The 11,198-nt window shown below is 42.1% G+C and overlaps 1 protein-coding gene across 2 annotated transcripts; it reads left to right on the top strand.

Annotated features, from left to right (window-relative positions):
* The first annotated feature begins 1,866 nt into the window (after positions 1 to 1,866).
* FucTB (alpha-(1,3)-fucosyltransferase 10) lies at positions 1,867 to 10,050 on the top strand. 2 transcript variants are annotated; one of them, XM_017629000.1, is made up of 5 exons: positions 1,867 to 2,588; positions 2,680 to 2,826; positions 2,888 to 3,291; positions 9,060 to 9,237; positions 9,315 to 9,788. In XM_017629000.1, the coding sequence occupies exons 1-5, from the start codon at positions 2,484 to 2,486 to the stop codon at positions 9,786 to 9,788; spliced, it is 1,308 nt and encodes a 435-aa protein (XP_017484489.1). In that variant the 5' UTR covers positions 1,867 to 2,483. The 2 variants fall into 2 exon arrangements, with proteins under 2 accessions (XP_017484489.1, XP_017484488.1); XM_017628999.1 differs by having other exon boundaries at positions 1,869 to 2,588; positions 2,650 to 2,826; positions 9,315 to 10,050.
* Positions 10,051 to 11,198: the final 1,148 nt, after the last annotated feature.

Here is an 11,198-nt window from a genome sequence, read left to right as displayed (position 1 = left end):
GTCAAACCTTCAAACACCCCCATACACAGCACAAATGGCTTGAAGCAAAGGGAAATTTCGCTTGGTTTGTCAAACCGCTTGTGTGGTGTATTTCGCTCTTAACTATTTGATGGTTCATCGCCAGCGATATATCCTGCTACCTATCTCCTGCGATTGCTATGGGCGGTAGAGTTTGAACGATACTATCGATATTGAGTAAGTATCGATACTGTGGTTATAAAAATGAGTACTTTAATACTCGATACCTTAATTGGTGATTTTACTCGATACTTTGCAAAGTAGTCGTAGTGTCGAATACTTATTAAAAAACAGACTTTTTAAATTTTTTCTTCCATTGGCGACCCAATTTTCTTTGCTTATATGGATTACTATCATTCAATTTTGTCCATCACTTAAAATAAACTGAAATTGCGTGTAGTCTGTTGTATAACATAAACCAAATAAGTTAAAGTTTAACGGCCTTATTCATAAAAAATAAAGTAGNGTCGTAGTATCGAATACTTATTAAAACACAGACTTTAAATTTTTTCTTCCATTGGCAACCCAATTTTCTTTGCTTATATGGATTACTATCATTCAATTATGTCCATCACTTAAAATAAACTGAAATTGCGTGTAGTCTGTTGTATAACATAAACCAAATAAGTTAAAGTTTAACGGCCTTATTCATAAAAAATAAAGTAGGTTTAAAGGGCGTAATAAAGTTACATTTTCATAAATTTTTCAGTTTATATACCTTTTTTATTTTTTATGAATAAGGCCATAAAACTTTACGCAAAGTTCACGAAAATGCACAATTTTTAGAAACTTTTTGGGTATGCAGTTTTGTAACCTATTCAAGTTTACGTGTAACCTACTACCGTTGAGTTTTAATCCAAACTTCCACATTATTATACTAAAATTCAACAGGACACAAAAAGTTTACAAAAAATTTCTTAATAAAATTTGAATTCGTGAAAGTATATATATATGTATATATATATATATATATATATCGTCGTTTAAAGTGAAAAACCGCGTATCAACAAAATGCAATACCGCGTATCAGCAAAATGCAAAACTGCGTATGTAAAGTTGTAGAAATTATTTTCTAGAGTGTAAAAACACTCATATTTCAAAATGGTTTTCTTTTTTATAAAGTAATCGCAATTCTAGCTAGTGTATTTCAGAACGAATGGATAAGGATTGAGTCATGAAAATCAAATATTTTAAATTTCTGTTGTTTTAATTTCAGGAAATAACTAGATATACGATTGAAGAATAAAATAATTTAAGTATTTTAATGAGTCCGATACTGAGTAGTATCTATACTTTTTCCCTGATACTTTTAGAGTATCGATACCATGAGCTCGATGCCAGAATGAGTACTCAGTATCGATACCAAGGTCTGAAATTTCGAACCCTAATGGGNTAATCGCAATTCTGGCTAGTGTATTTCAGAACGAATGGATAAGGATTGAGTCATGAAAATCAAATATTTTAAATTTCTGTTGTTTTAATTTCAGGAAATAACTAGATATACGATTGAAGAATAAAATAATTTAAGTATTTTAATGAGTCCGATACTGAGTAGTATCTATACTTTTTCCCTGATACTTTTAGAGTATCGATACCATGAGCTCGATGCCAGAATGAGTACTCAGTATCGATACCAAGGTCTGAAATTTCGAACCCTAATGGGCAGTCTCCACAAGCGACAGTAAATAATGGGTAGGCTTTAAAGTGCCATACCCTCTCCCCCACCGGCCAATTCCAAAACACAAACCAATGTACAAAGATTGTGAACATTTCCCCTAATTTTAAACGAGTATAATAAACACCAATATTGGAACAAGTGTTAGNTCCCACCGGCCCCATCCTCTACACAAACCATTGTACAAAGATTCTGAACATTTGCCCTAATTTTAAACGAGTATAATAAACACCAATATTGGAACAAGTGTTAGAATTGCAATAGCAAATTACCGACCACTACTGATTTTTTAAATCTCTAGCTGGCGATTGTCAACTAATCAGCTGTTCGCTGTAGGAAAAACAAAAGTTTGAGTTGCGGTTAATTTGTCCAAATAAATCTTTTTCGTTTACAAATTATTCCTATTAGATTTTCAACGATATTTGAGCACAGTATGGCATAGGAAGTGAATTGTTCGATAACTGGGAAAATATGCAGGCCAAAATGTACGGCCGGTTGCCAAAATGAAAAAATAAAAATTGTTTTATACTGTGATCATTTGTGTGTCTGCTTGTAATGCAAATACGCGATTTCGACTGAACAAACCAAAGTTATTGGCACCGGAAATTATTCCCTGGCCTAGCGAGATAAGCACGCCTCAATACTCGCGCGTATTTGTTATTAGTAATTGAACAAATAATACCGATCGAGTTGCTGTGGCGCATATGTAGCTCAAATGAAAAACAGAGGGATATCTATAAATTGTGTAAAATTTGACAAGAACTATAAATAAGTTTCTTGCATTCTTAAAATGGGCATTTGGAGGCATTTTAAAGGCAGAAATTTTCCCTTCGCTAAGCGGGTGCTTCTCCTTCTAACGCTACTTGTTGGCTTTGCTATAACTTGGCTCATAAATGTAAGTAAAATATGCCATGTTATGTACGAAGAGAAAAATATTCGCTTTTAATATAAAATAGACATCTTCATTTCACATCTGGGCACGCAAGAAATATGCGCCGAATCCCGATAGCTCGCCATGTGTAGTACTCTGGTGGACTGACAATGGATTGGGAAAATATGAGCCGCGTCCAATTTTGTGCGGCTACAACGCATGTTTTTCGACTGGCGATCGACGATATCTATCAAGAGCCAAGGTGAGTTTGAAGCAGCTGCTATTTTTATTTTGTTGAAAAACATATTTTTATTGTGAGACAGGCGATACTCTTTTATGGCAGCAATGTGCAGTGGAATGACTTGCCACTACCTCGTAAGCCAGGCCAGATCTGGGCGTTATTGCATGAGGAGTCTCCGCGCAATGTACCAGTGTTTATGTATGAGGATATTATACAACATTTTAACTACACATCGACATTTAGTCGCTATAGCGATTTTCGATTGACAACACGAGAACTGCCCAGTTTACAAGCAATTGTTGATCCACGTTTTGTAGTGCCGCTCGGAAGAAAAAATGTTGCGCGTGCTAATTTAGCTCCGGCGATTTTTCTACAATCAGACTGCCTCACGATGTCGGCAAGAACAGATTATGTTGTGGAACTGATGAAGTATTTGTCAATAGATTCGTATGGAGATTGTTTGAAAAATCGAGAGATCCCAGAGAGGTAAGAAAGCCAGGTCTTGAACGATATGCTAGTGCCGTAGAAGGGTACCACTCCTACACTATAAGAATAGATGTACATAGTACTTAATTACTAATAGGAAGTAATGGTAGTAGTGGCGTAGCTTCTACAACCATCGGACATGCAAATACTGCACGCTTCATCCGGATATCGTAGAAACGAACTCATTCATAAGCACGACTACGAAAAGATTATCTGAAAAAGTTTTTAGCTGTATAGATACATTTGTTTTTATTTCATACATATATTAAAGTGGACAGTAACAACACTTGCATACTCGTTAATTACACGCTAAGTCCCCATTTCGAAATTACTTCCTAAGCATAGTTTCAAAATTTGTTGGCATTGCCTTCAAATCGGCCAACCCCATCATAGTTCCCTGAAATCCTGCTGACGGACTCATCCTTTATCTGTAGTGATTGTTGTGTTGGCTGAGTTAAATCTAACAATACTGTGCCTCCAATTGACCCACTACTCGCCACCATCCTCCCAGCTGTGTCAGTTGCGTTCAAATTTAACACCGGCACTGCGTTGTCCGACACTACGGTTGGAGCTTGCGTTGCCGAATCGACACGATCTTCAAATGAATTGCTTTCCTCTGTAGCGGTTTTCGATTTCTCACTGCTTGTACCGGAATCTCCAGAAGATGGCGAATTCATCGACGCAGCACTCGAATCTTCCGTACCGCTACCCTTTTTCGCAGGCACCGTCTTCCCAGCGGCAGTCTTCTTCGTCTTGGCTGCATCCTGCAGCTCTGAGTTTCTTACAGATTGTTGCGTTGGAGTTTTCTCACATCGAACATTCCATCTACTCTTTGCTTTATCGAATTTTGCCTTTTGAACGTTCCCATCAATCAAGCCAGAGCGCGTATTGCCCTCACCATCGAATAGCGGATTCTTGTGCAAAATGAACGTGCTAATTGGCGGCGTTAATGTATGCTCCTGACTGCATTGCTGTTGACGGCTCTCCTCGTTATCGCTCATCATTTGCACTTCTGCTATGGGTAATTCAGTCGCACAGCATGGTATTTCTATTGCAGCATCGGGCATGCGTAACTGGCTGCCAGTTTTCGGTACATAAGAGTGGCTCTTGTTGCCTTCGCTTTTGTTGCGTTGACGACTGCGACAACTACGACGTATGCGCATGGAACGCCGCAGTGGTAACCACTGGAGTATTGAGATCGGCTGTACAAGCGTATTCCAAACAGCATACGTACCAACGCCAATAACGGCATTGCGACTAGTGTGACCGCTGCGTACCTCATGACTGCGACTGCGATTGTTGAGAATGTGGGCGCGCGTATGACGTGATTGGACACGTGATGGACCGCCTCTGTAAGGATGTTGTTGCGGCTGGGCGCGTTCGACTAGGCTTGCCAGATCCACAAGTTCCTTGTGCGTGCGGCGTTGACGTGGCATACTTTGCTTTGTATCTGCCCGTTGCTGACGTCAGTTGGGAGGCAGTCGTATGGGCGATGCGTTAGTCAGTAGTAGAGACGTGGTTTGTAGTTTTTTTTAAATCTCGCCAACTTAGCAAAAAGTAGTTCTAATTTATTTTTAAATATCCTTTATGGTTTAATGCAATGCAATATATTTTTTTTAAACTACTTTTCATAAAATTTAGGAATGCAAATTACAAATAAATTTATTTTTTCTATATGAATTTGAAATCATTGAACATTCGATTCGAAACACACCTGTGCAACGAAGGGAGTTTTGAAAGNCTTTATGGTTTAATGCAATGCAATATAATTTTTTTAAACTACTTTTCATAAAATTTAGGAATGCAAATTACAAATAAATTTATTTTTTCTATATGAATTTGAAATCGTTGAACATTCGATTCGAAACACACCTGTGCAACGAAGGGAGTTTTGAAAGTGAAGTTTGGGCGGCATAAAAAGGGAGTAGAATCCGCGCTACCTGGAAGATACATAAAGCGACGCAGGTTGTAGCCATCAACACGACACCAACTAGCCCTCTAAGCTAATACTCCCTTTCCTAACACACACAACCGCACCACCACTCACACGCCGCCGCCAACCACTCCTGGTTCCCCCTACAATCTGCACGGTATGTCAGACCAGGATATTCCGTAATGTGACATCAATCAAGTGCAACACCTGCCTTGGCTGGTGCCACTTTAGGGCATGCTCAGGTCTGCGCACCACGCGAGATTGGACGGGGAACTTCGAGGGCCCGTGTTGCGCTGCTCGGTCGCAGACTCCAATTGCGACGCCCCCCACCACCACCACAGGGCGGCAATCACCTCAGCAGCACACACAGCCAACGGCGGCAAGAACATACACTTCACTTACACCCCACATCACGACACGTCTCCCGAACCACATGAAGCTCCTTCAATTTAACTGCAACGGGCTACAGAGCAAGATTGAGGAGATAACCGTCTTCATGTGTCGGCATGGTATATTGATAGCTGCGGTCCAAGAGACGAAGTTGCACAGCAATTCAACTTTGTTGAATTGCGCCGGGTACAACGTGCACCGTCGAGATCGCGAGCGAGATAATGGTGGTGGCTTAGCGTTCATCACGCACCACACCGTGCAGTATCGTCTTATCGAAGCAGACATCGACCGCAGGGATACCACCCTAGAATGTCAGGGCATCGCTATCCGGTCAGGCGATGTCGAGCTCGAAATATTTAACATATACATACCCCCTGTCACCTGCTGCCCGGCAGGATATCACCCTGATATAGGTGCGCTCCTCAGAGGTGAAAACCGTATGGTAGTAGGTGACTTTAATGCGCACCACGATCTTTGGCACTCAAGCCTGTCAAACGATCGTAGGGGAACAGACTTGGCTGAGCAGATAGACGATTCGACATTCTGCACAATGAACGACGACGCACCCACCAGGATTATGGGTAACTGCAGTAGCTCGCCAGACATCACAATAGTCAGCGCTGGTCTGATAAACAGCATAACGTGGCGACCTATGCTGACTCTAGCATCAGACCATCTACCCATAGTCATCTCGATAGATAAACCAACCGACTTTGCCTCCGCCGAACACCGGACCTATATCAACTTTTCTAAAGCTGATTGGAAAGGTTACGCGGAGTTTACCGAAAACACCTTCGCAGCGCTCCCCACACCAACCGACGTCCATCTCGGTGAACGTAAGTTCCGCAGGGCTATCACTGCTGCTGCAGCTCGCTTCATACCGGCAGGATGTATATCGGACCCACGTCCAAACTTCCCTGCCGAAGCGGCTGTTCTAGCCGATGAGCGTGATAGCCTTCGTCAGGCCGATCCCGGAGATCCCCGTATCAGGGATCTCAACGCGGAGATTCGGCAACTTGTAAACGTACATAAGCGGAAGAAGTGGGAGGAGCATCTGAAGACTTGTAATTTCACCTCTGGTGTGAGCAAGCTTTGGTCAACCGTGAGGTCATTGTCTAATCCGACGAAGCACGACGACAGAGTCGAAATTTCCTTCGGCGACCATGCTTCGTCGGACCCGGAGCGATGCGCGAGCTATTTTAGCCGGCAGTTCATACTGCATCCTCCGGTGGACAAAGCCAAGCGTCGAGTGACCAGAAGGCTGCACAAACTGCCAACAACTTGTGCCCCCCTTGCTTTCACTTGCGGTGAAGTTCAGGTGGCCATCGGGAAGGCGAAAGCCTCCAAAGCCATGGGTCCCGACGGAATATGCATGCTGATGCTGAAAAATTTGGGTCCTGCGGGGGTAGCGTACCTAACGGAGGTCCTCAACTTGTCAATGGCCACTCTCATCATCCCAGACATCTGGAAGGTGGGGAGAGTGGTCCCACTGCTCAAACCGGGGAAACCCGCCAACAAAGGAGATTCGTATCGTCCGATTACACTCCTTTCCCCGGTAGCGAAGACACTCGAGGCCTTGCTACTCCCGTACTTCACAAACCACCTGACCCCAGCGAAGCATCAGCATGGTTTCCGTAAAGTGCACAGTACAACAACAGCACTTAACGCCATAAACACTCAGATAACTCGTGGCCTTAACCGAAACCGTCCCTGTGAGAGAACGATTCTAGTAGCGTTGGACTTGTCAAAGGCGTTTGACACCGTCTGCCATTCCACGCTACTAGAAGATATAGAGGCCTCCTCTCTCCCACAGAGGCTCAAACGGTGGTCGGCAAATTATCTGAGTGGTCGACATTCGTCGGTAACATTTAGAGACAAAACGAGTAAGCAGCGAAAAATAAAACAGGGGGTTCCTCAGGGTGGTGTCCTTTCCCCGCTACTGTTTAACTTTTATATTTCAAAGCTCCCTCAACCACCAGAGGGAGTCTCGATTGTCTCCTATGCCGACGACTGCTCGATCATGGCGACTGTGAACGGAATTGATGACCTGTGTTCGAAAGTAAACGGCTATCTCTCCGAACTTTCTCGCTTCTTCACTGCAAAGTGTCTAGCCCTCTCCCCTACGAAATCCTCCGCGACCCTGTTCACAACCTGGACGAAGGAGGTCAGGCTACCGCTGGGGATTCACGTCGATGACACACCAATTCCGACGGTGAATAACCCCAAAATACTCGGAGTAACATTCGACAGCCTGCTCTCCTTCTCTGCGCACTCAACCGCTATTGTCAATAAAGTACAGAGCCGCAACAAGGTCCTCAAGTCGCTAGCCGGCAGTACTTGGGGCAAAGACAAAGAAACGTTGCTGGCAACATACAAGGCAATAGGCCGGCCGGTTTTGAACTACGCAGCGCCAGTGTGGTCGCCAGGGACTAGTAGGACGCAGTGGACGAAGCTACAGACTGTACAGAACACCGCACTCAGGACAGCGACAGGATGCCTCTTGATGTCGCCTGAACACCACCTGCACGGCGAGGCGCAAATGCTCCCTGTAAAGGAGCATAATATAATGCTCTGCAAGCAGTTCCTGATCGGGAGCCACAGAAGTGGCCACATAAGCAGACAGCTGCTTGCAGAGGAGCCCTCGCCTAGGCACGTCAGGAGGCATCTATATGAACTAACGGACGAAGTCCAGAGGTTCATTAAGCAACCTCTGGACCCGACAGCCTTACAGACAGGCCTCTGAACGGCATTCACAGGGACTCAGTCTCGAGTTATGTAGACTCTAGACCTGTGAATGCCGTTCTGGCATCACCACCCCCGGACATGACGAGACGGAGCTTCATCTGCCTCGGGAGACCGCACAACACTCGCACAACTTCGCTCCGGCTACTGCAGCAGGTTGAACTCCTACCTGAGTAGGTGAATGAGGATGTGCCTGAATGATGTTCGGCATGCGGAGAGGACCCCACATGACTCGAAACATCTCTTCGCATGCCCGGAAAACCCGACACCCTAACGGCCTTGTCCCTGTGGACAAACCCCACAGAAGCTGCACGCTTCCTAGGGTTGCCGTTAGTGGAACTTGACGACAACGACTGAGATACCAACCGATCTGGGCGGGGTTGTTGTAGCCGCTACAACAACAACAACAACATCTCTATGGACGATATCCTTATCTACCAAACAACCTTTGAACCAGACAGTGTAATTTTGCTAACCCTGTATTGAGAATAACTCCGGTCTTTTACCGATCCTTGCGTAGTTTCCACTACCCACATTAATATGCCCTTATGCTTTATAGTCAGTAAGGATTTGTATTCCATTTGATTAAATAAATAAATATATAATAGATGTACTTTACTTGCTACCGCTCCCAGTATAGTTAAGTTTTGCTGCTACAACAACAATTGCATTCATAATAATCTATTTTGTCTTCCATTTTCAGTTTACAAACAGATTTTCTTAATCATTTGTACTCAAATAGTATTAAACGCTTTATCGGACAATATAAATTCATGATCAGTATTGAAAATGGCATATGTGAAGATTATATAACCGAAAAATATTGGCGTCCTTTGATAGCTGGAGTTGTACCCATTTATTTTGGATCACCAACTATACGGGTAAGCCACATACACATACGTGGACATTAAACACATACATACATACCAACATTATTTCTAAATTCTCAACCCAACAGGATTGGGAGCCCCACAATCGCTCTGCAATTTACATCTCTGACTTCGAAGGTCCAAAAGAGTTGGCCAAGTATATACTAGAATTGGATCGTAATGATACTGAATATGTTAAATATTTGCGGCACAAATACAATCAAATTAATCCCGTAACCAATGAACGTCTGTCTGATGAAATGTTTTTGCGCACAGAAACTGTGGATTTATTTGCCAATTTGGAATGTCAAGTACTGGAAGCAATGTGGGCACAGACGCCAAAATCGAAAATGGCCAATCGCCTTCATTATAATTGCCCGCTGCCAATACCCTATCCAGCAATGGAAAGCCAGCAGCTAGAAATAAATTTTTGGAAAGATATTATATTGAAATCATCTTGCTTATCGAAAGCTCTAAATGAGTTGCTACATATAAATCGTAATTTCACACAAAAAGAATTGGATCAATTGACAGATTACAAGGCGAAAAATGAGTTGTGCTAATAGGCGCTATTAAATGTTGCCGTTTGCAGTAAATTGAATGTAAATACTGTACAGAAATTCTTTGTTCAAACTTATGTATTTAAACCTGAATAATTTGTGATACCGAGCGCCATTGTATTTGAAATTTTATTTAAATATTTTACAAATGTTTACCATGACTAAATGGACTGTAAATTAATGCATGTACATACTTATATACTATTTTGTTTATTTAGTGCAGTGTACCTCAGCAGAAATACACCGCCTAACAATAGATTTGAAAGCAGCGTTTGTTTAATTTATAGCAGACTTTCCAAAACGCTAATTTGGATACATGAAATCACTGTTACACTGTGTCAGAACCTGCTTTACATCGCATCATTTCAAGAAATGCATTAAAAATCCTTAGACAAAAAAAAAATCCTTCAGGAGTGGAAATATATGTCTGATGCGTCAGTGTCGCGCTGCTTGGCTGTAGCATGGGCGCATGCGAGTTGCTTTTGGTAAGTGTTTCAGTTAAGTTTAATACTATTTTAAAAATAAATTAAATTACTAATTATATTTTCCGTTTAGCTACACCTTTCCAATCAACAACCTGTAGAGGAGCAGCCACTTAGAATTTTTACACCACGCATACTACTGTGGTGGACTTCATGCAATGAGACATTATTCTAGTGCGAATCCTATTGTGGNGGCATGCGAGTTGCTTTTGGTAATTGTTTGAGTTAAGTTTAATACTATTTTAAAAATAAACTAAATTACTAATTATATTTTCCGTTTAGCTACACCTTTCCAATCAACAACCTGTAGAGGAGCAGCCACTTAGAATTTTTACACCACGCATACTACTGTGGTGGACTTCATGCAATGAGACATTATTCTAGTGCGAATCCTATTGTGGATTTGACGTTTGCACAGTTACCAATGATCGTAGACGCCTAGGTGAAGCCCAGGTATAGTTTAAACCATACTTATATACATATTTATGTAATCTTTTTACAAATGGCGAATCTTTTCTACAAAAAATGTTACTTTTGCATTGCCCCCTCCTTAGTATTTGAGCGCAGAGGACACGGAGAAGACAAAATTTTTTCTGTAGAAAATAAAACGCCATAACACTCCGCCTTTCACATTTCCACAGGTAATTTTTTCATGGTAGTGATATAAATGTTCATGATATGCCATTGCTGCGCCATTTCAATTACATCTCTACATTCAGTCGCTTTAATGATTTTCCCTTGATTCCTTCAAAACTACCCGATATACGTGCATTCATCAAGTCGATTTGGTTACCTTGAATNCAATTTTTTCTGTAGAAAATAAAACGCCATTACACTCCGCCTTTCACATTTCCACAGGTAATTTTTTCATGGTAGTGATATAAATGTTCATGATATGCCATTGCCGCGCCATTTCAATTACATCTCTACA

This window comes from Rhagoletis zephyria, unplaced genomic scaffold (assembly GCF_001687245.7).
Source record: "Rhagoletis zephyria isolate East Lansing unplaced genomic scaffold, Rhagoletis_zephyria_1.1 Rzeph_scaffold_06421, whole genome shotgun sequence".
Classification (NCBI taxonomy): Eukaryota; Metazoa; Arthropoda; class Insecta; order Diptera; family Tephritidae; genus Rhagoletis; species Rhagoletis zephyria.
Note: the sequence above shows the minus strand (reverse complement) of the source record. Positions and strands in the feature narration are given on the sequence as shown.

Bases quoted from the DNA above. Each gene is read 5' to 3' on its own strand.
- FucTB (XM_017628999.1), top strand. From the start codon at position 2,484: ATGGGCATTTGGAGGCATTTTAAAGGCAGAAATTTTCCCTTCGCTAAG. The intron at 2,589-2,649 runs GTAAGTAAAATA...AATATAAAATAG, and splicing joins CTATAACTTGGCTCATAAAT to ACATCTTCATTTCACATCTG. The intron at 2,827-2,887 runs GTGAGTTTGAAG...ATTGTGAGACAG, and splicing joins GATATCTATCAAGAGCCAAG to GCGATACTCTTTTATGGCAG.